Source organism: Lichenostomus cassidix, chromosome 1 (assembly GCF_008360975.1).
Source record: "Lichenostomus cassidix isolate B80296 chromosome 1, HeHo_3.0, whole genome shotgun sequence".
Lineage (NCBI taxonomy): Eukaryota > Metazoa > Chordata > Aves > Passeriformes > Meliphagidae > Lichenostomus > Lichenostomus cassidix.
In genome coordinates this window covers 109,655,746-109,683,444 of record NC_139479.1, presented here as the reverse complement: position 1 = coordinate 109,683,444, position 27,699 = coordinate 109,655,746, and the positions used below count along the sequence as shown (strand labels likewise).

Genomic DNA, 27,699 nt, shown 5'->3' with positions numbered 1-27,699 from the left:
CCTATAACAGGAAACACGTTTCCCAGTCCTCGGCGGCGAGCGGCACAAGCTCCCCGGGAGCATCTGCGCGGGTGGATAGCAGCCAGTCGTCCAGAGGCTCGGCGGCCGAGTGCCAGGAGACAGGGCGGCCAGAGGAATGAATGCCTGCAGGCAGCCTGGCCATGTGCTTGCGGTAAAACCCTGCAGGTCAGGAGCAGGCTTGTGGCCAGGAGCAGCGAACTTCAGAAGGTGTGGTGCTCGTTATTGCCTGCGGCTCTGCGAGAGCCGCTGCCGGGACGGTGTCCCGCCTTAGGCTCGCTGCAGTAGGAAATGAGGGGAAAGGGATTTCTAAAATTTATAGGGCCCAGATCAAGACGAGATCTGTAGACAGCAATCATCACTTGGATTTTCTGTTTTGACAACGAAACCCATGCATTTGGTATGGCAAAGTGTGTGCCGCAAGTGCATTGTACCCTTGCAGAAATTTCGGAGTGGCTGCAAAGGTGAGTGCTTCAGACTGAATCCATTCACGTGGAACAAGTTATCAGAGTGCTAGCTGAAAAGTATATAGCTACCTTGAAATCTGTATGCTCAAAACTTAAAAAAAAAAAAGAAAGAAAAACCAGAAACTAAACGTGTCTGCAGGAAATTGGATCTTTGTTCAAAGTATTGCAGTTGAATGTTTTGGAGAAATGCTTTCGACAAACAGGGACTCCTACTGGGGTCAGACAGAGCTGTTTTAACCTTGTGTATTCATCTAACTGTTCTGGCCAAGGAGACACGTGTGTTTGTGTGTATACATATACAAAGAGAGGGAGAGAGTATAAATTTAGAATTTTTAATCAAAGGCTTCAATTTCTGGCCGCTATTATATGGAGATAAACTTCAAAACAAATTTTGTGGAAAAGAATCTTCAAACAATTTACTTTAGACCTGATAAAAAGAATACGAGACCAAACAAGTGTGAACCCTTCCCAGGCTCATAAGCTGGGATAATGCTAACAAGGCATAGTCTTTCCCATGTGAGGAATGGTATCGAAAGCCTGCAAAGCACGGCACTGCAGTAAGGAAGCTCGCTGGCAGAAATGTGCACGCAGAGGGAGGCTAGGAATATATTTGAGTACAACTGAAGTCATTACATCCAGATCCTAGTTTTCTGTATATTTTTCAAGTAGAGAAGTAAACTTAAATCTTTTTTTTTTCTTTCTTTTTTTTTTTTTAACATTGTGAATTAAGTGCGGGAAGGGAAGAGAGACTCCGGGCTAGTTCAACCTGCATTCAACATGCATCCATCCTCCTATGGAACACGTAGGTTCCTCCCTCCTCCCGAACGAACTTCCAGGATAAATCCCTGGGGAGCTGCGGCGTGGCTGATCCAGGTGACACCTCCTCGGGGGAGCCCTCGCCGCTCGGGCTGCGCTGAGCTCCTCACGGACCGCAAAGCGGCCCCGGAGCGCTTCCCTGTGGCAGCCCGGAGCGGCGGGCGGGGCCGGGCAGGTGCTGCGCGCCCGCGGACCGGGCTGGCGGGCGGGGCGCGGTGCCGTCTCCGCCCCCGCGGCTCTGCCGCCGCCGCCGCGGCCGCCGGGGCGCCCCGCGCAGCGCCGCTCGGCTATAAGTGCGGGCGCGGGGCGCGGCGGCCGCCGAAGATGCGCTGGCAGCCGGGGCTGCGCGGCGCTTGGCCGCGGCCGCCCCGCGCCGGGGAGCGCCAGCAGCGGCAGGAGGAAGAAGAGGAAGGGGGAGACGGCGGTGGCGCGGGGCGGCCGCGGCCATGAGCTGCTCGGACGTGGCCATGCAGCAGCCCGGCGCGGCGGCGTGCGGAGCGCCCCGCTATCTGGCCGCGCCCGCGGCGGGCTGCGCGCAGGTGAGCCGCGGGGAGGGCAGGGCTGCGCGGGGCGCCGCGGCGGGGAGGACTGGGAGCTGCGGGGGCTTTTTGGGGAGGCCCCCCCTCAGCGGGCTGCATGGCGCATCGCTGGCTGCCCTGGGCGGAGACCTCCGCCCCGGCCAGCCTGCGATGCGATGCGCTCCGCAGCCCCCGGCCTGATTTGGAGATGCGGGGAGCTGCCGAGGGTGCCCCAGAGCGACGGAGCCTGGTAAGACCTCTCCTGAAGAGAAAAAGAATTTCCCCCGGAATTCTCGTGTCTGGCGGGTGGATGTTTGCTCGCTCAGCTGGAGTGGGGCAGTAGGAAAAAGTTGTTTCCTTACTTCTCTCCCCCTTCTGTCCGCTGTCGTTCCTTACGGGATGACTGTGCCCGCTCGCCCCGTTTGCGGGCGCAGAGCTCCTTGCTTCTCCCCGCGCTCCGCGGGCGCGCACACGGGCGGAACCTCCGCCCGCCGGCCGGAGCGGACCCGCGCTGCTCCCCGCGGACCGGGCGCGCCGCACCGCGCCGCTCAGCCCGGCGCTCCTGGAAGATCGTCTCCGGCGAGTTTCCAGCTGAATTTGGTGATCAGATGTAATTTTTTTTTTTTTTAAGTGAATCAGGAAATTCTTATCAGGCTGACAGCATTTTTAGACTATGCAGTGCGTGGGTGAAGTGGGACTAATATTGACTTGGCCCTAATGTAGTCATCTGAGAATACATTTTTTGGTTGTTGCTGCATTCCATAAGGTTTTATCATTATTATCCATGAAGATTGTTTTCTCCGTACATGGGAAGTGACCCCTAGTATCAGCTTGCCTGGGAGACACGAGTATGGGCTAAAACATTAAAATTCCTATCGTGTGTTGCTGTTTTTTTCCTTTATTGTTGGGAGACAGAGCCCGTTTGCAAAAATGATACCCCAGTGAACTTGTCCAGGTTGCTCACATTGTTCACTCTAAGCATGAGCTCTGGAAAACGTGTGAGTTCTGCCTTTTGGAGAGTGTCTTTGCTGTTATTTCTTCTCTAATCTAGGTCATAGCTTGCAGAACCTTCCACATGTTCAGTAATTTTATTTATGAAGTTTGTATTAGGGTATCTGGAGCTCCAGTTCATAGCCTGTGTGATTTGGAGGGAAAATTAATTAATAATCACTTACAGCCTGATTCTCTCACTGAGAGACCTAGAAGTAGAAAACGGGAATTGAAACTTTACTAAGCTTTCTGACATTTAACTCTAGAAGTGATCATCTGTATTTCTCTTCCAGATCTGTAGAGCACTTAGTATGGGCAAATCTATGAAATGATCTTGTCACATTCAAGTGCAATTGCTTTTTATTCTTAAGCATAAGTATGAAATTTCTTCCTAATCCAAAAGCAGGACTGCATATGCAATGTCCTAGAGGCACCCTAATGAACACTGACGTTTCTTGAGCTCTCATTTTAAATAAACTGAGTTCTTGCGGGTTTTGCTGTTTAACAAGTAGAGGTAGATAAGCAAGGCAAGAAACACAGAGAGCTCTAATGAGCCAATACAGCTCTTGAGTCTTGGCTGGCACCATCTATTCCATTTCCACCTGAAAGCTTTCTAAATATGGCTATCCTATACACTATTGACAGTTTAATTTAATTAATCCTGGTTTCACTGGTTTTCCTGACACGCTTGGAGCTGAAGGAGCTTCACGAGCTACTTAGATGCCAGACTGAAAAGCCGAGCTGTTGTTGCTGAAGAAAGTGTTGCACCCTCTAACAGCTGCTAACTTCAGAGTGGTTTATGTATTTTCTCTGAATCCAATGTTTTCTAAATTGAAAAAAAAAAAAAAGAAAAAGGAAACATAGAATGAACTCCTCATGCATCTGCAGTCACAGTGGAAAGATTTATAGTTTGGGTAACAAATGACATTTTGCAAGTTTCTTCCTTCAGAATTGTCCTGTCAGACATGTTTAATCAACTGGTAGAGAGCGTAAGAAAGAAAGAAAGATGAAGAATCTGTTGCCAGGTTTTTGGTTCTTACACATGTGTTCAACATGAAAAACTCTCCTGCACTCTTTGTGAGGATGATGGCCATTTTAAAGAATGTTCCTCTTTGCTGGAATTAAAACTGTGGTTTAAAAATAACAGCGAGGGAAGATGAATTAGTGGGATATCTTAAAAATAAGTCTGCACTGGAGATGATAAAATGGAGCTCACCCTTAAAATATCTGAGGACTCCACCAAAGCATTTTTCAGTGGTATTGAAAGACACTGCTCTGGTGTCTTTCAGTTTGTTTTCTGAGAGACAAAGCTCTTCCACACTGTGCTGCTGTTGGCTTTCCTTTTCTTCTCAGGGCAAGGAGATGTAGGTGTGTTACTCTAACTAAAGCCTGTGCATCTCCACAGGTATTTGCAGTAAGTCCATCTCAAAAGTGTAATTCTTATGCCAGCTTTGGACATCAGTTTTGTGTGCATTAAAGAGCCAAGCAGCTCTTTAGCTCAAGTTCTGGGCCCCGGGATCTCTCTGGAGAGCCAAACCCATCATGTTTCTGTGGGTCCCGTGCCTGCAGCAAGAGGAAGGGGGTTCAGATGGTTGTCTCCTTTTTTATTTTTATTTTTTTAAATGAAAAGTCTCAGGCTGCTTTTAAATGATGGACTAGTGTGCGCTTGGGTTGTGCAGAAGTGTTGTAGCTTTTTTAGGGGGTGGTCCGTCATGCCTTCTAAAGTTTCCCTGCTCTAAAGTTATTCCCACATTTCTGTGTCTGTATTTTTTCCTCCCTTAAAATCAGCACGGAATTGATTTTTGCCTTGCACAGAAAGACAGAATTTCTGGAAATGTAGCTTTCACCAGTCCTTAGCCAGGAAAGGACGTGCTGGCAAATTAATTTAGATAGGATTTTTTTTTTTTTTTTTTTTTTTTTTAAAGCTCTTAATGGACTGGAGCCTGAATTCCTCTTGAATGTTAATGGGAGTGGAGGCTTAGCACCTTAGATCTTTGAGATTGCTCAAGTCCAGGGTGTTTGCTGGAGGGAAGTAAACGAAACATGGATATATCCACGCTCATATGGTGCCAGAATGAACTGGTGAAAATGGGGTGTGGCCGTAATTTTACAGATAAATTGGGATTTCCATGCACCCTTGCCAAAAGACAGAGCGAGTGTGTGCCGGTGTTAGGATACGAATGTGTTTCTGTGTCTGGCGGGGAGCTGTGCAGGCGTGAGGGCAAAACCCTGCCGACTGGCAAAATGAAAATGCTCTTTGTTGTCCACTTTCCTGAGGGGCTGTGCAGCTGTGGCAGCGAGCTTTGGCTTTCCTATGGGTTGGGTGAGGAATGGGTGTAACGGGATTCGGAGAGGCTCTGGAAACACGTAATTGGAGCAGAATCCCATTGCATTCCCGGCGCAGGGACGGCTTGTTGTGTCACGTCAGGCTGGGCACAGCAAGCTGCAGGGCTGAGCCTCAGGTAGGGCTCACCCTGGCCTGTGAGCACGCCAGCTAAAGACCTCTGGAATGGGAAGTTACAGTAAATGGTAGTTTTGGAATTTCTCCATGGTATGTAGATGTGAGCCAACATCTAAGCCAACGCCGTCCTTGCTAAAGCAAGTCTTGCATAAGGAGCTGTGATATGCTCAAATCAGGCTTTCTGCTGGCAGTGCTGGAGACAGACTTTGTCCAGATAAGGGTTTGTCTTCATTAGCAATTTAGGTCACTAACTTGGCTCTTCCTTCCAAACTGACAGTGTTGCACACAAGGACAGGTCCCATTTAATGCTGCGTCAGCTAGCGGTGGCTGAACCCCAATTCACATACTGTAGCTTGTTTTTTCAGTAAAGTTCTTTGCATCATGTGCTCACAGCTTTTGAGGATGGGCTTATGATACTGCTTATGCTTATACTGCTTATAACAGCAGAGCATGGCTTGACATTCAGTTTTTGCAGTTCAGGTTCTTTCTCAAGGCTAGTCCTTCACTGTTTGCTCAACTAACTTCTCTGGAAGCTAAATAACCGATATAACTCACCTTGAAAGGCTACTCTCAGATTTACAGAATGTAAAACCTGGTTTGAGTCTTGCCCTATGTGTGGTTTCTTGTTGGTTGGTTTTGTTTGGTTTAATCCCATGAGATATCACTGGTTTAAAAAGTTTGGCTCACTTTATTCTGTCATTCTGACTGGGACCAAATTATATTTGATCTTCATCTGTCTACATAAAAATAGACCTTTAAGGGTACACCTTGGTTTGAATGTAAAAAGATGTATAAATTTATTCCTTTTTCACCACTTTCCTCCATCAGCAGAGCATAGCCAGACCTCCAGGCTCTACTGCTGCACATCCAATGGCTCAGCTGAAAACAAGCACTCTCACCTTGCTCATTTTTGTGGGTAGAAGTTAGTGTTTCATGTTTTTAAGGCAGTGTCATAAATACATCTTTCAGGCCCAGTATTTAACACCCTGATTGCTTGGAATTGTCTTCCTCCTTGAATACTTTCTGTGTTACCAGTAGGAGCCTGCTTGGCAGACAGCTCCACAAGTGGAGGACTGTCAGAGGATTTGCCTCAAGTTTGTTGCTGGAATTCCTTCTCAGAAGCTTATGTCAAGTGACAGCCTTTTTCTCAGGATAGGGTCATATAGTGTTTCCTCAGTGTAGTTATTCTTTATTTTTGGTTCCTGTTCTTTTTCTCATAATGGAAAATCTGTAACAGGTGGCCACAGGCACAGCAGACTTTCATGCTCTGGAGCATAAAGGACCATATGCTGTGTGGTGGCATGTATGGAGATAATAAACTGTAGGAAAAGGCAACCAGTTTATATGAAAAATAAGAGCTGGCCTGGAATTTTTTATTCAAACTTTGCTAAAGTAAAACCTTCTCTGTTCTCAAGTGTGGTTGTTCTATTTTTCGTTTTGTTTAGTTTTGCTGGCTACTAACTGGTTTGTGCTGGGAGTGGATTTTTTTGGATTTGTGAAGAGGAATGTTCTGACATTTTTACCAGACACTCTGGGTGAGACCCGGGACCCTTGAAGTCAGTTGGACTTTTGCCACAGGCTTTAATGTGGCCAACATTTCACTGCCTGAGAACCGTTTTGCTTGGTTCTGGGTAGGGTATGTCAGAAAATAACCAGAATCTTCAAGATGTGAGATTCTGGACTACAAGTTTTCTTGGTCTAAAAATGCTTAGAAAGCCAGGATAATGCTTGTTTATTCTAAACGTTCTTTTTAATATTCCTATATCAGCAGTGATACGCTGTTAACCTTTAGTTTCTTTTTGTTGAAGTTAAAGGTTTAAATTTTCTTTGGAATTTCATGTTTGTGAATATATGAAATAAAAAAAACATAATGTTGGATGAAGCTGAATTCAGCCCAGGCTGTACAGCTCTATTTACCCAGAGACGGTGCCATTTCAGCCATGAACTAGGGTCTATTATCTAAGGGATATAGACACTGATTTTCCCTGTTTTCGATTTAAATTCTTTATTCTGTGTCTTGGCCAAGACAAGATTTTGCGTGTTTGTTTTCTTTTGGTTTTCAAAGGCTGGTTGATATCAGTCTCTAGTTTGTAAGGAAGGGAGAGGTGTATTTTGTGAATATATAAAAGTATTGAACACTGACAAGGTTGGGTCAGAAAATACTCTTTGTAAGGATCTTACATATAGTGTTGGCTGCTTAAATATATGCCAGAACTGTTCCTGTGAAAAACTACAAGTGAAACTGGACTGGCTGGGATTACTTACCATAAACCTAACCCGGTGTTTGTGGGGTTTTTTGGTTTTGTTCCCTCACACCCCCTGATTGTGGGACAAATTCGTTTAGCAGCTGATGATCTTGCATAGTTTTCCAGTCACACAATTGACTGGAATTTTTCAGAAATGCTATGAGAAGATTACTGTTAAAGTCAGAACAAAAATTAGGGAATTTGTGTGCAAACAGGGTATTTTAGGTGAGTTAGGGGGGAAAGAAATCTCACATTATCAAAGGATGTATATACATTGCATACAAGGAAAAATTTTGAGTCACTTTCTCTCACTATAGTCTCTTGCTTAAAAAGTTTTGCAATTACAGGCTGATAATTTCTTCCTGAAATGCAAATTAATTAGATCCGTGTCTGATCACGGGCTTGCTGTTTTGAAAAATCTTTTAATTTAGAATTCTCATCCTTTGCAAATAACTCACTGCAAACCACAGCTTTGCACTCTAATAACTTCAGTCCATACATAAGGCCGCCTGCTTGTCTATCGGTCCTACTATCTGTTTTTTTTACATCAAAAAAAGGGTCAGATTTGGTGTTTTCAAAAAGAGCAAGTGCTCAGAGCATCTTGTAATGACTGCCTGTGGACTGGAGGGGAGGGAAGAGAGTTGAAATGGAAAATGAATCAGATTCTTAAGCTGTGGAAGGGAGAACATTCCTGCGCACAGAAGCGACTCTGGAGATAAGTTTTAATTTCCTGAGCTCCAGTCCCTGTATAGGAACACTGAAAGACTTCCTTCCTGACCACGAGTCAAGCCAGGGGCTGTATTAACGGTGTGTGTCTGTGGATAATTGCATTTCTGTGTGCATTTGCATAACTTCACCATCACTGCAAGCACCTGGAGTGACTCTTTGGAGTCAATTTTTAACGTGTGCTGCCTGCTATTCAAGGCCTGGCATGGAATAGTTCAATGTCTAGTTAGATTTCTGTAAAAGGATTTCTTTCAGACTTTGTCTCTACTTAAAAAACAAAGCCCAGCTGAAAACAAAAATGGGAAGAGCACCCTCCCCAACCACTTGTCTTGCATTTCTAGGAGGATCTGAGTTGTGGTGCAGCTTTAGGAATGATCAAGTCACTGAGGTAGATGCATTACAGATTTCCAATGCACGTGTCTCCTGTGTGTGCAGTATTGCTAGAACTGCTTTTGTCTCACTGAAGTCCATGATTACTTAGGCAAAACTGAAGCTCACTTTGAGTGAGATCCTAGTAAGCATTTGGGTTATAAATATAGGAGACCTTTTTGGAGATGTTTGTTTGTTTACTGAAGGCATAAAACATTTCCAAAAAATGTATAAGTAACTCCAAATTTTACATTTGCAAAAATATTTTTCACCACCTTGGACTGTTTCATTTTAGCAATTCTAGTTTCTAGTAAAACTGTTTCATCTTGCTGTTTCCATATTTCTGTTTGTTTGTTTGTTTTATTTATTTTTAGAAGTGAATCCCAGAGTTTCTTCTGTAACCTTAAATAAGCAATACTGTGCTAAGCTGAGCCGCAGCACAACTTGCTTTGTGAATCACAGATTTACTGGAATTCCAGGCCATTGCCTGGATATCCCCAACTGAAATAAAATTGTGAACGTCCCTCACTGCAGTTGGTGCAACAGCATCTGAATTAATGGTATCCCTGAGCTGTTTTACATTTATCAGTTAACCCCCTGGAATGTCAGATACGTTGTTTGAGTTGCTACGGGCTTTCAGTGTAATAGGTTTTAATTCCACTTGTAATAGCTCTTTCTTACAGTTATTTTTTTAAAATAACCATTCATAATTAAGACTTCGCCCCAGCGCATTTATTTTGTACTACAATGAGAGAATTTGTATCGGATTATATGATTTTAGAAAGCCCTGAGTGTAAATGTATTGATGGTACGCAAGGTCAGAAAACGACTTTCAATTATTTTTTAAATCGTACAAGTGTATTTACTGTAGAAATGAAACTTTATAGACTGTGTAGTTGTTTAACTTTTTCTGCAGAACTACTTCGGTAAAAAGGGTAAAAAAGCCATAAACTTAAAGAGATTCTGATGGCGCTAGAGTGTTGCCAAGCAAACCATTAAAGATAAGTCAAACTGTAATTCTATAGGAATGCTATGAAATACTTCTGCATATGGACTGTAGTTGTTTTTGGGTTCCTGAAAGTGCTTGTGTGTAAAGTCAGCTGTGGAAATGGCTGACTAGCTAAAAGCTATGATTCCTGCAGCTTGACTGTTGTGGGGAGAGGTTTTTTTTTTTCTGTGAAAACAGTTGTAAAGTGGAACATCTGAAAAATATGTTCCATGTAAAATGGATCTTCACACATATTTATTTTGACATTTAGGTTTGATTTGAGAGAGAGAGAAGATTCTGAAGTAGCCATTCACAGATGGCTTGTGAGGGTTTTACTTTTTTATATGCCTCTCTGTGTTTTTGGTTTGGGGTGGATTTTTGTGCATGTGTTTGCGGACTTGTCAATCCCCCTCTTCCCCCAGATCACATGTTTAATCTTTTATTACTTGAATTTTTGTCCTTTTTCCCAAAAGCTGGTGTTAAAAAAATGAAAATACAAAAAGGGGAAAAAACACCTCCTACCCCAACCTCAGAACAGCAATAAACCACCCCAAACCAACCAATAAAATAAGATCCCAAACCTCAATCACCACCCCAAGGTATAACTTCCTGTGACAAAAATTCTGTCATCAGTGAGTGAAAATTCAAGCATTTTGTGGAGTTTGATAACACACTAGAAAATTTTTCAGGAAGCAGAGAATTCTCCCATCTTTGCACAGCAGTAAACGTGGGGAATCCAGAGGGCCACGCATGCTCAGCTGGAGGAGTGTGCCAGAGAAACCTGGTGTTGCTCAGCTGGATGTGTGAAATGCAGATGCTGTGTCTCTGGTCACCCTTCCACAGCGCTGGGCTCAACCTCTGCGGCCTTTATTGATGGGAATATCCTCTCCAGGTGGGAGTCAGGAGGGAATTGTTAGAGCCTGTCTGTTTTCTTTTGAAAGTATTGAGTGAAAGCTGGTGCTGATAAATTGTGGTTGTGAAACATGCCTGAGAAGCAGGTCCATCTGTGTGAGAGGAATAGAGACTCTCAAGTGGGCACTGGGATTCTCTTTTTTGTGAAATGCCAGTGTGAAATAACCTGGTAGTCCAGCTTTAATCACGAAATGGATATGCAGTTATTCAGTGTATTCAGTAATTTTTTGTTAAGGAAACCATATGTTGAGCTCCCACTGAACAGCATCGCTGATACATCTCTTGTTTGCTTTGTTTCTGATCCCAGAAGAAATTAGCTGTGTACAACAAGATGCAGGAGTCTCTGGAAGTGACCCTTCCCAGCAAGCACGAGGAGGATGAGAAAGACCAGCCTGCCGAGATGGAGTACCTGAACTCTCGCTGTGTCCTCTTCACCTACTTCCAGGGAGACATTGGTTCCGTGGTGGATGAACACTTCTCGAGAGCTTTGAGCCAAGCCAGTAGCTTCAATTCAGAGACTGCCCTTTCCAAGAGCAAGGCAGGGCTGAATCCTCTGTGGAGAGGTAAGAGGGGCAGGAAGTCGCTCCCTGCGGCGTGGCTTGCTCAGGCTGCCTTGCGGTAACACATATCGCATTGCAGATGAAATTTTACTTCTCAGTGGAGGTGGAAAATCCCCCTCAAATCTCCAAGAGCTGAGGAGCTTCTTGGGTTGAGTGATCTGAGGTGTTATAGGGGGAGAGAGGCTTCAAAGGCACGGAGGGAGCAGGAGTCTGTCTCTCCTGCCATAGCCCATGTTGCTGCCAGGGGCTGGATGGGATGGGGCAGAGCTCACGTGGCTTCACAAACCTCTGCTGCAAGCTTGGAGGCTTTTTTTTTTAAAGCTCCAAGTGTGAAACTTGGCCCGTGAGGCAAGAGCAAAGCTGTTTGGGGTGCTGGCTTTGGATGTGAAGGAAACCTATGCAGCCTTCTCGAGTGACTTTGCCAGGTGATTAGGATTTGTCCACGGCTTCTTTCCAGGTGGGGAGGAGCCAGCACAGGCTGGAATAGGCTGAGGGGCAAGCCCTGGCTCCTGTGGCTGCAGCCACGTGGTGTTTTCCATTGCAGCCTGCTTGAGGGATGATATTATGGCTTGCTGGGTGTAAAATGGGGATGATATTACTCTGCCTCTAAGCAGGGAGTAGAAATGTGGTAGATTCAGCAAGGTGTTTACTCAGTGTCCTAACACTTGCCTCTTGTTCTGCACACAAATGATCAGAAAAATAAATCAATTTGCATAAAAGAGTAGATCCTGCCAGATGCACTAGGTAGCCCTTACAGATAAGATTTCCAACTTGGTGACAGGAAAAAGCATGCCAGTAAGATGCTGTTTCCATTTTATTGGATGTGGCAGTCTGGACAGTTTTCCAGACCCCCATAGCTGCAGTGTTTCTGATCACATCCTTATGTAGACTGGCAGAGGGGTGCAAACTAAGCCTGGTGAGCCATGGCCTTGCACCAGGTTGATGAGAGAGACTGGAGGGATCTGTGCAGGAGCAGTGGTGTTCCCAATCAGTGAGGTGGAGGTGAGACTGCACTGATGAAAGCCACAGATCCTAAAGAAAGACAGAGCTTTTGGAAACAACTGTGGAGAGAAAAATAGCACAGAAGGGCTTGCTTTCCAGAAGGATGATGACAAATCCAAGGAAGTTTAAGCAAAGGTCAGCACAAGTGGCTGGGGAGCTGGAGGAATTTATGGCTTGAGCCGGGACCATTAATGTTAATGGGAAATTTTCCGTTGACTCGGCTGAGAGCAGGATTGAACCTATGCTTACTAAAAAGGAGACTGGAGTTTATAAATGGCCCAGACAGGCTATAAATGCTTTAGCAATGGGATCAAGGCAGTCCCCAGAGACCCCATGCCCGCAGCAAGCCCTCTTCAGCGGGGTTGGGGACGTTCCTTGGGTGGGGTTGAGTGTCTTCCCTTTGCCCTCAGACATCCCCTGCTGTTTTTCCCTGTCCCCACACTGTGGTTGCACAACCATCCCCAGAGGGCTCTGCAGGGGACCTGGGTGGCCTGGTGTGAGGGTTCTGCCTCCTGACCCCATGTGCCCCATGCCCTCAGTGGGGAATGGAGGTCTCTGTGTCCCAAACATCTTCCGGGAATAAAGTAAGGAGATACGCCCTGTGCCATCCCTGCACCTGCTGAAGGGGCGTGGAGATCCCTGGGGAGGCTGCTGGGTGCTGAGAGAGATGAGGACATTTGCTGCTCCACACAAGAGGGGCTGACAAGGGGTTTTTCAGGCCCAAATGGGTTTCTGAAGTATTCCTCCTTGAAAACAGGGGGGAAGGAGCAACACTGACAGCTTGGTCTTCTGGTTTATGCACAGCAACACAGATGCTCAATTACAGCAAACGAATGTGAATTTTTATCCCATTACCTAAAGGAGTTAAAGTATCATTAGCTTGAAGTTTTTCTATAAATAACCTTTGTGTGTAGTCAGAATTGCTGTCAATTCCTTACCCAAAGATAAATTGGAAAGAAAAAAAGCTTTTGCAAGAGCTGTTTTGGGAGGTCCAGGTTTTGATGGAGTGTGTGAGCATGAACTGGCTCCCCAGCTCACTGCAATTTCTCCTTTATCTGAAAGGAGGATTAGCAATGGTTTTAACTTTTTTCCCCAGCTTTTTCTTTTTGTGCTTCTTTCTTTTTTTTCCTTAAGGTGGTCTAATTTAAATGCAAGTTCTGATTTTATCATTAAGATGATATTGCAGGGGGTTTTTTTGTTTGTTTTGAGGAGGGATTTTGCTTACATATAAAAAATAGAACCCTTTGTTCTGAAAAGAGCAGATTTTCATCATTTGTGTGTTGAACTAAACTACTGATCAGTTTAGGGTAAAATGAATTTGGAAAAACTGATTTTTTAAATAAAATATGGCTCCCTACAACAGGCTCCAGTAGCATGAATATTCAATTTTAGGTGTAACTGCCTGAAATCTTTTGCAGGTGCTAATGATACCTTGAAACTAGTGTTATCTTAATGGTATTTTTATCAATATATTTTTCTTAGATGAAAGTCTTGGGTTATTTCTCTCTCTTACTTTTCTCTCCTCTCGCCTTTAGAGAGAGAAAACCCCATACATTGTCTCCTTTACAGTGTGTGCACTTTTGGCATGTTTTCAGCATCTGTTGTGAACATTTGCATTGGCCACAACTCGGTGGTTCCTGGGACGTTGCCATCTCCCTGCCTCCCTGTACTTAGGGTAGGAAATTGTGGTCACTGTAGTATCTTTCTTGGCAGACAGGTTTTGGTAAATGCCTCCTGAAAGCCTGTGGAAGTACGGAGTTTTTTTGGTTTTTTTTTCCCCTTTCTGTGTGGAAATGGCTTTTTCCCATATTCCATAGGGGCCTGGTATCCATGAGCAGTTGGGGTGGGTGGAATTTCCTTGCATGTTTATGTAGCATGGATGGAGCCTGACCTTCCCCAGTGGGGTTGGCCACACTCTGATGTCAGTGGGGCTGCTCTGTGACAGTGTCTGACAGCAGCTTTGTGAAACCTGCACAGGTTTGAAAATCTGAGATGACCAAACATGTTTTCTGTAGCCTAGACCTCCTGCATGACTGGGAAAGCCAAGCTGTTACACAATCTGGGATGAATTCATGTTGGCAAATTCGGTGGTTTAAAGTGCTCTCTCCTGTTATGAAAGCTGTCCTGCAGATACTTTGTGGTTTTCTGTGCTTTTTTGAAGTGCAATGCTTTGGATTTAGGGCTTTTCCATGCAGATAACAGCCAGATAGTTTTTAAAAACTCGATTACAGAGGTTAATTTTACAGAATACTGGCAGAGCATTGTCAAGCTGTGCTCCTCTGTTAAGTAGTGTGGAAAACAACAGACTGGACATGAAGTTCGCTTTTTTTTTTTGTGTGTCAGCCCTGCTGCCAACAACACAAGCCATACGCACTCTCCATCTCAGTGTATTCCCTTTTTACAAGGAATGGTTTACAAACAAGGAACAATACCAATTTTGGAGGAGTGATGAGGCTTCTGTAATATGCTTGAAGCTCTCTCCAGTCTTCAAGCATGAATTGCAATAAATATACTTTGCTAAAAACAGCCCAACCTTTTGAAGAAACCCATGTTGGAATGCAGTTTGCCAGATAAGCTTGCAGCCTCTGAAGCATTTTGGCACAAGGCATCCTCTACATTTGTCCATGGTACATTTGCAAAGTTTGTTTCCAATACTGAAAGTTAATCAGCCTCAATATACTTCCTAAATCAAAGCCGACTGATGTGTGGAAAAATTTCTATTATTTTAATGGATTTTAAAATGGAGACATGAGTGTCCTAGTGATGCAGTCAGAAAACACTTCCAGGTTTTCTGTTTCCAAAATATTTTTGCATAAGCAAAGTTTGGAGGCAGGAATGTTTGAAGAATCTGTTCATTCTCAATGGTGTCTTCACCCAGGTCTCATTCCAGCTGCTTATTAAACCAAGCAAAACAAAAGGTGTTTTTAAAAAAAAATTACTTTTACGAAAGTTATGAGGAACAGAGGATTCCTCGCCTCATCAAATATTAAACTTCCCTGGCTTTATTTCTCCATAGGCTATTTTTATGACTGTTCTTTCATCAGAGGTGAAGTTCTGTATTTTTATGTTTCCATCTTTGACCAAAAAAATCCTACTGAAACTGAGACATATTGCATGAAGCAGTACTTTCTAGCATGAGCTGGCAAGAGGATTGTGAGAATGGAGATGCCAAGACTTTCCTACACATCAAAAACACTGACTGCTCCTTCAAAAGAGGAATTTTTAGAATGTGATTTCATAATGTAGAGGTATTGGAATCCATTTAAATATAAGCTGAGCCCTAGCTGTAAGAAGCAGCAAGTCTTTTATTTCTGACAAAAACCTCTTTGAGCTACAGAGATGTTTCTGCCTGTATGAGCCTATTGAGTAGAGGGCATCATGATGCATTCTATAGGGGACTAACATAGGCTGTGTTAGATATGACCTTTATCCCATCAAAGCATGCAATTAGTTTGAGAAGACCAGGTATTCTTTTAGCCAAATGTTTCCTGTTCTGCAGTGTGAGCTGCTTCTCTCTGCTCAGAAGCATTTGCAGCCAAAACAGCTGCTTTTCTGAATGATGTGCTCTGGTCTGGGCAGGAGTTGGCCTCTCCTCACAATTCCTGAACCAAGATCCTGAGAGGGCTCTGACTCTACAGCCTGAAGAAAAATCTTCTCTGGGAGGATCTTAAATGTGTAAAAACCTGAAGGGAGGGAAAGAGGGTGGGGGAGCCAGGCTTTCCTCAGCAATGTTTGCTGACAGGACAACAGGCAATAGGCACAGATTGAAAAACAGGAAATTCCATCTGAATACAAGAAAACTTTTTGTTTTGTTGGTGTTTTTAGGTTGGTTGTTGTTTTTTTGGGGGTTTTTTTGAGAGGCAGTGGAGTTCAGAGCTCACTCAAAATCTGACTGGACACAGTCCTGGCCTACCTGCTCCAGGTGACCTTATTGAGCAGGGAACTGGACTAAACAGTCTAGAGGTGTCCCTTCCTGCCTCAAATGTCCTGTAATTCTGTATTTGCTGAGGAAGCATAAGTTCAGCTTTGCAAACTTCAGGGAGTAGCAAATCACTGCGGGTTTTTCGCCACGAAATGTGTTGTTCAGCTTCAGTCACACTTCCCTTCTTTCCTCTCCCCCAGAAAGCTCCACAATTTCAAGCCAAAGGAGTGGCTTCCCAACCTCGTTCTGGACCAGCTCTTACCAGCCTCCTCCTCCCCCCTGCTTGAGCGGAGTGCACCCCGATTTCCCTGTGACTGCACCAGGCACCTTCCCCAGCGCAGACCCCAGCGGCTGGCCGGGACACGGCCTGCACCAGACTGCCCCAGCCGCTCCCCCTGCCAACTCCGAGTCCTGGCACTACCCCTTAGCATCTCAGGTGAGCCCCTCGTACGCACACATGCACGATGTGTACATGCACCGCCATCACCCCCACGCCCACATGCACCACCACCCTAGCTCGCACCGTGACCCGCGCTACGGCTCCCTGCTGATGCCCTCGGTCCGCGCCGCCAGGATTCCTGCTGCCCAGGGGGACGTGGCAAAGACAGACCCCGCTGCTGTCACCAGCGCTACCTCAGCTTGGGCTGGAGCCTTTCACGGGACAGTGGACATCGTGCCGAGTTTTGGGTTTGAGACAGGTAAGATGGTTTGAGGGTTTTTTTGGGGTTTTTTTTGGCTGTGACTTGATTTAGCAGGAGGAATTGGAGCAGAAATGTGAACTTCCCAGGACTGGCTCTTAGAGCCATATCCAAATGTGTTTCCAGGTGGGAATCCCCCCTGTGATTGCTGTCAGGGCAGGTGAGCTGTGGAACATTCACCTTGGTCCCATTCAAGCCAAATGAGTTGTGACATGATCTGGAACTTTGTTTGTTTGTTTTTGTTTAAACCTTGTGGGGAAAATATTAATTATGCTTCCATGGGGAAGTTCCCAGCTTGTTCAGTTACTTCATCTGTGCATTCACCAGCATATATCTCCAATGAGCTAGTAGCTTGCAGTACATGGGGACTGCATCTTAAGCTGGAACAATTCAGCATTTCCTTCTGTGAAGTATGCAGGTGTCACTTGGAGAGCAGAGGTGCTGATGGAGCTGTTCTCACCATCAAACTCAACAGCTTTCTGTAGGGTCTAGGCAGAGGTCTGTGAATTAAACTCATTTTACTGCATTGTAGTAATTTCTGAACTGCAGACCATGAACTCCATGTGTGTGAGCTTTGAGTGGAGACTCTTGTCTCAGTGTCAGGAGCAGTCTGGGAGCTCACAGCGTTTGAAGTTTCTTGCAGTCAGGTGAGGGGTGACTGGCAGTTCCCAGAACATCCATCCTGGAGCTCACAGGCCACATTGAGTGCTTCTTTTTCAGTTTGATATTTATCTCACCAGCAGCAATCCTTGTTGATTAGTACTTCTTAAAGACATTATGTTATCTGATTAAGGATTGGATATTTGTTACCTTTTCCTTAAAGTATTTATTTCTCTGCTTTTTTGATAGATTTCTCTGATTCAATGTGTCTGAAACACTTCCTTGCCTTGAGTAATGTGCAGGAGAACAAAGAATGGGTGGGGGGGAAAAAAAGGCTGTTTCTTGAAGATGAAGTACCATGAGCCTAATACAAATCTCTTTCTCTTCTCTTTAAAGCAACTGGGAGCCAATAATCCCTTCTAAATACTGTGCCACTTGCTGTCTCAAGAAAACTAAGAAAAAGCTCATTAGGATTCTTAACACTGGATAGTTTATATATAAATGACATTTCCAGCTAAACCAGTGATACAAGAAGAATTATATTTTATGCTTTTGGGTACAGAATGGTAGTGTCTGCAAAGTCCTGGTATTTGACTTAACCTTTTGGGGATGGAACTGGGAGCTGTGTAAGGAATTGTTAGTGAGGAGAAACCACTAAGTGGCTTAGGTACAAGTCCAGCCTAGACTGAGTTGTTTTTCTCTGTCCTCAAAAAGGACTCTGGGTCCTGTTGCTGCCTTAGAGAACAAATACAGCTTTGGTTTGGTGCTGTCTGCTCCTTGTGAAAATCCCTGTGGAAGGGTACAGTTGGGTGCTAATTTTGTCAGGATCCTGATTTGGCAGTGCCTTGTATGTCTTGTGGTTGCTCAGCGTGGGAGGCTGGAGTGGAAAAGATCTGAACTGTGAACTTCTGCCCCATGCCTGATGTGTGGGTTTTAGCCCTGTGGGGGAAAAGAAAGGGGGGAAATGTGTGGCTGGTTTGAAGACACAGAGAATCTCAGCAGACAAATGTCTCACTCCCTTGTGACTGTTCAAAATGGTCACACACTGAAACACAGCAGCAAGACCCTGTTAGGCAGCCCCAGCTCTGGGAATAAGGGTGCCAGCAATGAAACACAGCAGGAAGGGGAGTCCTGTGACATTGCAATTATTTGCTGTCTTCCCCTGCACACTCATCTCTCCTGTGTTTAAGAGTGAACTGATTTTTAGCAACATAGAAGTGGTTTGTCCTGAGTAGGGTGAGGCCATAGTGGCAAAAACGTAATTTCTGAGAGTGTTTGTTCATATATCCCTGGAGAAAATGTATCCCTGTGGAGCTGTCAATATATTGGATTCCATGAGCTTCAGGTGATTTATGTTTAAAAAGTTCATTTGGTCTATACCTTGACATTTTTTTCGGAGTCCTTCACATGCAAACTGATTTCCCCACCCCTGACCACAGTCACATTTCTCCTGCTACTGTCACATGCGATTATAGAAACATTTGCAGAATTCCTCACGCTGGATTATGCTGAATGATAGTGTTGGGATCAGGGCAGGCTGGCTGTAATCTTACCCTCTTCCAGCTACATTGTTGCATCCCTGCCATGCCAAGCCAAATAACAGATCTCAGGAATGGATGATGCTTAATCGCTCCAGAGGTTAAGAGGAGGTTCCCACTGCATGCACGGTGTAGTTTGGGAATTTATGTTTTAGAACACATTGTGTGGGACATCAGCACAGCACCCTTCACAGAGCTAACAAACCATTGATCTGTCTTGCACATCTGTTGGAACTTACATGGTCCTGTTTTAGGGGATGAAGAGGGATTTAGCTACCTGATTGCCATTAAATGTGGCTTAATCCTCACGTTGTATGCTGCAAATTAACCCTTTCAGAAGCTTCTGTATTGGTGCAAGTGGGATTAAAGAAAATGCTGGTCTGCCTCAAGATCTATTGCAATCTGTTAAGTTTGTGTCTGCTGGTGTATGATGTCTTTTGGAAGTCCACAAGCTACAGTGCTTGATATAAAAGTACGTTTTATTGTACTTTATGATATTTTATTTATGCATATGTATTTTATGATACATTGAATTTGGCCCCTCAAATTCCATTCTGATCCCTTCTGTGCATTTGCCTCTGTTTACACACATCCCACAAGTTTGTCACAACTCATTAAATCTGTTTAGATGGTTTCACAGAACATGTATGATGTTCATGTGGCAATTAGCTCTGATGTTGGTGTCCCAGGGAAGGGGACCTGTGCTGGGCAAGTGACAATGTCCTTGTTAAAAGGAAAGCACTGCTGCAGTTCCACTGCAAGTGGAAGCTCTTGGTTAGTTGCAGGGTTGGCCTTGGATTCTGTATCAGGATTGCAGATTGCCTTGCCTTGAAGGAGATAGGAATAGAATGAGGAAAAGGCATGGAAAGTGTTCCACATTCAGTTCTGTAAACAGGGCAGCTTTGGTTTTTTGGATTGTTTTCTCTGGCTGTTTAGAGTCCATAGCTGTATTTTAAGCCTCCTTGGCACAGTTATTTGCTTCTTGCAAAGACACCTGTTTGGGAAGGTGCCTGTTCAGCTGGTTATTCCCCTTCCACCACTTGCTGCTGTCAGGTGCAAGACCTCTTAAACAGGTGTGTGTTTCATTTTTTAAAGCTGCTAGGAGTCACATAACCTGTTTCTCTTCTTACAGGCTTTCATTGCCTCTGGTGTCCTTTAGTGCTCCTCTGGTGAACTTAAATGACTTCTTTATGCTTGGAAAGGTTTCTGTGTTCTTGATTCCTTTCCTTTTTTTTTTTTTCCTTTTTTTTGTTTTTTGGTCATCTTTGTTTAAAAAACCTGTAAGCAGCAGAGTAAAACAACCCCAAATTGTCATCACTAACTTTGAGGGAGCTTTGAAATCAACTAACAGCAGTTCATTATGACTCTGTGCATGATGCTGCCAGGAAAACAAATAGCTCTTAAGCAACAAGGAGTCATCTTCATTGAATAAAGAGCCTCTGAACATTTTTTATAGGCATGCTCTAGCTGAGGGATATCCCATTTTTTCCAATCTGAAGAAATAGGTACAAGTGTGTGTGAAATGGAGCAGAAAGCACCAAACAAGGTTTGGAGCACCACACCCATGGGCTTTGCTTTCCTGATGTCTCTTCACTGCTGGACACACAAGTGCTTGTCCCTGCTTGGGAATCCTCACATGGATAGAGCCATATGCTCTCATCTTTTATGAGTGCTAATTGCTTTGAGGCTCAGCTCTGAAATCATTAAATATTTAGCTGTTTGTACTCTTAAAACAAGGAAGTAGCTATCAGATCTGAACCCTCCATGCCTATTAGGCTTCCTGAAAACTTTTGTGTTTTCTTTTGTGTTTCCCGGTGTGATTGGATATGGGAATGAGATCCATGCCTAGCACATGGGTCTGTTGATTTTCACAGGTGAAATATCAAATGAACATGGAGCTTTGCTGGCTACAACATCACTGAGGTCTGGAGTTGCACCTATTTACATTAGTAAATAGTAAAAATTAACCCTAAATTCTTGGCAAATCAGGCACCTTGGTACACTCTGCAGCAGGGCAAGGGATAGGAGGACACAGTGGAGCTTTGCTGTCTGCACAGGAATGATGATTTATAGCAGGAAATGTACCTTCATTTCATGAAATGTGATTTACTCGCCTCAAAGCATTAAAGGACAGGTTTTAAATCACTGAGACTTGAGTGCCTAGCTACCTCTGAAATATGTGCCTGCATCTCTCTCCTTTGCTTTCCCTATAAATGAGCAAGAATGTATCTTCTTTGGGAAATTTAATCTGCACCTCCCTTTCCATTGTCTGGATTTTAGGTTTACGCCCTGTTAGGTGTGAATCTAGAGGAGATTGATTCTCTCTGGAGCAGAGAAATCCCAGATTATAACACAGGTTCCAAGTCTATAATGCTAAAGCCACAACATAGCACCACATTTATTAGATAGTCCTCACATTTTACAAAGGAAAATGTTAGAGGAACTCATAACAAATGCAAGCTGAAAACCATTAATTTTTCCCATGTGGAAGCACTAGCCATTCTTGGCTGAAAATCTTACACTCTGTAGGTGAAATTATTTGGGGTTTTTTGCATGCAGCAGGAGCATTTTCCCTCTCTGCTCTGTGAGGTGAAATGCCACAGAAACTGTGAGATCCTAAAGATACTTTTCTAAAGGAGGTGGTGTCTGTGGTTGGCCCCTGCCAGGAAATACTGCTCTGTTGCATTCTGGATAATCGATGCAGACCTTGGTGGAGGATTTTTTCATTAGCTCAAATCAAGGAAGCTCATACAGGAATTTTATCAGCGTTTCTGAGCTGCTTGAGCCAGAATTGAACTTAAATTTGCTTTAATCTTACCCCTCATAAATGAAAAAGTTTGGAGCAGTAACGCTGTTGCTAACAAGTCCTTTAAGCTGGTAAATTGTGAGGGGTTTTATCTTTTCATTTTTCTCTTCTTCTTTTTTTTTTTTTAATCAAAACTTGTTCAACTTGTTCAAAATTTGTTCAAAACTGACTTCAGTTGCTTGGGGAGGGGGAAGAAAAATAACTATCAATTTATTAATTTTATTAATAGTTTATTTTTAATATTAATTCTTTTCCTTTTCTTTTCTGAAATGCAGGTCTACAGCATCAGGACAAGAGCAAGGAAGCTGCTTGGTTCTGAAGTGCAGAGGAATTCAGAGCAGCCTGAGCTGGAGTCAGCAGGGCTGGGCTGGTGATGCAGCAGTGGTTGACTCCTCCTGCGTGGGGCAAAGGACACACATGAAGATGAAGAGCCAACTATTCTGGTTTTGCTATTGAGCCTTTTATTTGTAAGGCCGTTTATGGGTCCCACAGAGTTGGGAAAAAAAAGCCAGAAACCTAACTTTTCTTTCTTTCCTCATCTGAGCCTGCTGCAGCTGGGCAACCTAACTCCTTTCTGCTCCTTTAACAGTGTTTCGTTTTGTTCAGCTTGATATTTTTATGAACAGTCTCAATAGTCAGGAAAAAGACTCTCCCTTGACTACAGTGCGCCTTCTTTCAGGAATACAGTATTTTGTAGCTCTTTGTGCATCTATTTTTGTAGAAATACAGAAAGTTTGGGTAAGGATTGATGGGCTATTTTAGGATGACATATTTTTTTAAAAAAAATTGTAAAATTGTTAAGTTCTGTTTAAAGAACTTGCTCTCAGAGAAGCACTGGCAAAAATGTATAAAATGCTATTTTTAGATGTCTGTGATGTGTTTGTGCATTTTGGATTTTTTTTTTTGTTTGTTACCTCAAATGTCTATCTTTCCTTTCTTTTTGAAGAGCTAAACTCCTTTGTTTCCACATTACTAGACTTTGATGTTTTTGTCCTTTTGTTCTAGCTTAAGCAAGTATAATTCGCACCTAAAGTTTCAGCCAAATACCTTTCGTGATGTTAGATTGTAGTAAAAGTGGTTTTACTTTTCTTGCTTCTAAAGGTGGCTTTGTGCTGTGCTGGTTGTCAGAAACTCGCAAACCCCTTTAGCATAGAGCAAAGCTTGAGGTTACAGGAACTGCATTTCCAACCCACTCATTCTTTCAAAACGGACCAAATACTCTCAGATCAGACATGAAAATGGGCCTCAGCTATGATCCATTGAAGCTGTTGAACCCAGCTCCCTGTGGGTAATGCTGCAGGGCCTCGTCATGCTCATAAATATCAGTGCAATCTTATAGGCAGGACTTGCAGCTAAGCCATTTCAAGGCAGTAACTTACATCAATATTCAGGGAAAAAGGAAAAAAAAAAATTCAGGTTTATAACAACGTGTAGCTTGTGGAAGCAAAAGGTTTTCAACTGGCCTGATCTGTGTGCTGAGCTCAAGGGAAGCAGGACAATTTTCAGCTCCGGTTGATTGCAGGATGTTTGTCTGTGCTGTGGGGCTTGCAGAAGCCCAGCTGCAGTGCTGCAGTTTCGTAACCAGCTGCACGTGCTGAGGCTTGGCTGCGGCCAGCGAGACAACCTGGCCTTGGAAAAGCAGCATGGCCACATGGAAGCACAGCCCTGGGCTTGGGAAACCCCCCTGGCCTGGGCTTGGGTCTGACTTGCAGAATTAAGGCTTTAGCTGGAGCCAAGGTGAGCATGATCCAGTCCTGGGTGAGGGCTGCGGGTCACCCTGGGCTGGAGCTGGGTCAGTGTCCCTGCCCAGCCCTTGGGTCAGTCTCAGTGCCAGCCCAGCACTGGATGCTTGGATGGCACTGAGGTGAGCCCAGCATCAGGAGCTGGATTGCAGGATCCTGGCTTTTACCTGGAGATGTTGCCTTTCTGCTCTGTGCCCCCAGGGTCTCTCTGTAATATCCCCTAAGGCTCTTACAAAGCATTGCATTTCTGTCACCACTGCTGTCAGACATCCCTGTTTGAAAGACACACCAGCTGAGTGGGAAAACCAAGATATAAACACATGGCTGAGATAAGACAGAGTTTAATTTTAAGGCACTGAGCGTTGTAAATGTAGTTTTGTCAGGTGGAGACCACATGGATGTGTGTGGAAGGGGAGGGGGGCGTTGGAAGTGCATGCCACTCCGAGGTTCAGGGCTCCCTCCCTGCACTGCTGCTTCCCTCCAGGCTTTTTGAACTTGATCCTGTGAGGTGTTGAGTGTTCTCCTTCATCACGGCAGAGGGCTTGGCATGCTGGCACTGGAGGCATTAGGATTATATCACAGTTTGGCAAGACCCTGAAGTCTCTACCTTGCTGATTTGAAGTTTGAGACGGTGTATAAGTGCTGAATGGACTTTGCTTAAATACTGCTTTCAAATAACAGGGTTGTAGTCTCTGTGCTGGGATGATAAATTAAATGTGGCGGGTTTTTTTCCTCATTTTTATAGCCCATCAGTATTTCTTTCTCTCAATAAATTTTGCTCTCATGACAATACTATATAATACTGCTGCTCTGGTGGAGCTAGCTCCTCAATTTGTCAATAAATTCATAATGCAATGGGAAAACTGTATGGGAGGGAATGGAGTACCAGCTGTGCCACAGTTCACTTTCTTCTCAGGACAGTACAGTTCAGGAAATATCTCAAGAAAAAGAGTTCTGACTTAGGAGTGTTGACAGTATTAGGAATACTGGGAAGAAAAAAAATTAGTTGGTTTTTTTTTTTCCCTGGACTTGGCAAAGGTGGAAATCAAAGAGACAATGTGTCCTCTTTGAACTTCAGGGATGGGGAGTTTGGGTGGCAGGGGAAGCAAAAGAAAAGGCAGCATTTCTTTTTGAGGTATAGTGTGTTTGACTTTCCTGAAACAAAGTCTGCTCACTGCCTTCCCCTTCACAAGCTCATTCTGTGAGGGACCTCCTCTGGTTCCCTATAGATGACAAACCAAAATGGGAAGGGAAAGAAACAGACCCACAGTTTGCACTGGAATCTCTTTCTGGGTTGTGTCACTGAGTTGTTGGTTAGTGGGGATGAAGAAGTGGTGAATCTGTTGCCTCTTCCACCTCCAGGGCTTCTGTTCTGCACGCAGCTTCCACTTCTGATCCTGGGAGTGAGCTGGAGGAACTTCTGCAAGCTCTGGGAGGCAAGTGCCAATGAAAACCTGCTCTTGTCTGTAGCCATTCATGCACCAGTCTGTTGACCTTGAAAGTGAAATAAATTCTGTTTTTCCCCTCAGTCACTCATTGTCCCTTGTGCTAACCGGTGAGTTGAAAGGAAAAGCCTAAGTGCGTAGCAGTAGCCCTACTCCTATGTTCCACAATTTGAGGGATGGAAAAAGAGAAAAAAAAAAACTTTGTTTTGACAAACTTTTAAGTTAAATTCAGCAGATTTACTTCTCTCCCTCTCTCCCATACACGCACACTCACACACGCACAGAAGTGCTTATGAGAAGCAGATGCTGCGATGGTTTTGCTCTTGAAAGAGGAGAGAATTGCTTCCCTGCAGTGCTGCAGTGGTGAGGAATTGATGGCAGAGAGAAAGAAACAAAGGTTGAGACTGCTCATGTTTCTGCAGATAGAAGAAAAAAAAAAAAAGGCCCTTGAAATCAGGTCACAGATAAGTTATGTGTCTTAACGCATTACTAAAGGAGTTGTTTCATTCTTTTTATGTGTGGTGTGTTCTGATGCTGTCCCAAGAAATTGGATGATTCATTTTGAGAGGACTTATAAAACATGTTGTACTCGGTCACTGTTTCTGGGAGAACACAGGGAAATTGTTGCTTTATTTCGAGAAACTCAAAATAGTGACCTCCTTAAAGTTGTCCAGGATTTTATTTTATTCCTGTTAATGTTGAGAAATCTGACATGAATTGTTATGTCTTCATTTGAAGACTGGGAGGGTTCAGGCTGTCCACCAGTTTTTGAGAGGCAGATGCCAGTTTTTTTCAACAGCCCATTTCTATCCCAGCAAGGAGATGGAATATTGCAGCCGCTGACTGCCCAGGAGGTTGGATTTCTGGAATTTCTGGAGAGCTGAATAAGCTGCACTTGGCAATAGTAAAACAGACTCTGTTCTGATTCCTTTGCTCACCAGACACACAAGTTCAGGTGGCCCTCAGTGAATGGCAGTTTTCTCCCAATTGCCCACACCTGCAGCAAAATGCTTTGGAGAACAGAGCTCTCATCACAGCTTTCAGAGGGCAGTGTCACATTTCCCCCCAGCTGCCCTTAGGGTTGCCTTGCTGCTCTCAGCCTTTCTGCTTCCAGGCTGTTAGATGTGTCTGGCTGTCCCCCTCACACCATTTTGCATGTGTATGTTTATATTTCTCTACAAATATATCTATACACATCCACATGGAGCTATACCTGGTTCCCTTCATTCTGCCCTCATGCTTCAAATGCACATCCTTTGGACATGAAGTGAATGACTTCACCAAATCTCATCTGAGATGGAAAATGTAGGCATTTTATTGCATTCTCTGTTAACTCAGGAGTGAATATGATTTTTCAATACTTGTTATAAAAAAGCCCCAAACAACACAACAAAAACACATCAAAAAAACCCTTTCAAATCACCTGATTTCTGTCTGTAAAGATGAAAATGGAATCAGCAGTTGTGTAGAGAGGTGCAATATATTGCCTTTTAGCAGACAAGCCTATCTTTAATTATGATTCTTTTAATTAATTTCAGATACAGGCTTTTTCTCCCTATCAATGAACCAGCAACATATATTTCTTATAAACAATTTAGAAATATATATATATTTTTAAGTGGAATTCTTGGTTTTAGTATGTCAGCCTTTGAGCTTCTAAAGGGTATTTGGATGATTAATATTGCTTGTGTGTGGGTTTTAAAAAATAAGTTGACGCATGTTGTTTGGAACTAAAATCTCATGTAAAGCGGGAATGTATTTAAAAATAAATACTGCTTTTACATATTAGCCCTATGGGCACAATCTCAGAGTTGTGGTGCAGGAAGATGTCCCTTTAAAAAGTAAGGGACTCTTTCCTGAGCAGGTTCAAAATCCAGTCCTTGTGACAGGAGAGGCAGGGGTGGTTTTGGAAAGGTTGATCTGAGAGCAGAGATGATCCTCTCCAGTGTTGTGTGTACCTGGCTGGGCAGGCACTGCTCAATATACTAAATTTAGGCTGTGTTAGCAGGTTTATACTTATGGGGTGAGCTGGTTGCCAAGGGGAATTGTAGATGTTCCTGGAAAACCATATTTTAGCTGCCCATGACCCAAATTCTTAAATTGCTCCCTGTTCTTGCTCTGCAGTCTCTGTGACACCACAGTGGGACCTGGGAAAGCTGGGCTGGTGTTCCCTGGGAAATACACCATTTAGCCATTTATTATTTTTAAGCTCCCAATAAAGAAAGTTTAGGAATGGGGGTCATTAAAACATCCCAATTATTTCATGCACCTGCTCAAAGGCTCAAGCCTCCCAAGATAAATCAGCTGTGCCACCAGGGCCATTTGCCTACAGAAGCCTGAATGCTGCTCCCTCCCCTCAGTGTCCTTGGAACTCTTCAGTGGCATTGGGATGGTTGGAGCAGCCTGGAATGCCTGAATTGCAGTCCTGTGGTGGCCTGGGGATGCTCCAGCCTTGATTCTGGTGAGCTTGGGCTCAGGTTTTTTGGGTTTACAGGAGTTGGGGTTTACAGTAATCGACTGAAGAATCTGCAGAGCTGTGCTGCACTTTCCCTGCTTGCTTTTTGCAGCTGTTGTTTAAAGCCATCAGTCAAATCAGGGTCCCTCTCTTCCCTCCACCTGTTTTCCCACCTTGCTTCCCTCAAAACTCCATTGAAATTTTTGCTTCCCCCATCAGAACTGATTGGAAGTGGGGGAGGCTTTGTATAAAGAAAACTGTCACTGTTTATTACAGAATAAATAATTTAATGTGAATTTTATTGTTATATTTTTTATGTAGCATTTTCAGTTTGGTCTGTATTTCTCAACGATTAGCTAATTCTTTCTTTTTATTCTTATGCCACTGAAGAACTCATAAATCTCTTTGTAAATTTCTGCA

General features: G+C 44.0%; 1 protein-coding gene across 5 annotated transcripts; it reads left to right on the top strand.

Moving 5' to 3' along the window:
* VGLL3 (vestigial like family member 3) lies at positions 1-27,699 on the top strand. 5 transcript variants are annotated; one of them, XM_085075612.1, is made up of 5 exons: positions 1-228; positions 1,225-1,287; positions 10,819-11,074; positions 16,196-16,693; positions 21,913-27,699. In XM_085075612.1, exons 2-5 carry the CDS (start codon positions 1,279-1,281, stop codon positions 21,954-21,956), a joined length of 807 nt encoding a protein of 268 aa, XP_084931738.1. In that variant the 5' UTR covers positions 1-228; positions 1,225-1,278; the 3' UTR covers positions 21,957-27,699. The 5 variants fall into 5 exon arrangements, with proteins under 5 accessions (XP_084931738.1, XP_084931728.1, XP_084931720.1 ...); XM_085075602.1 differs by having other exon boundaries at positions 1,216-1,287; XM_085075594.1 differs by lacking the exons at positions 1-228; positions 1,225-1,287 and adding an exon at positions 1,554-1,840 and having other exon boundaries at positions 10,822-11,074.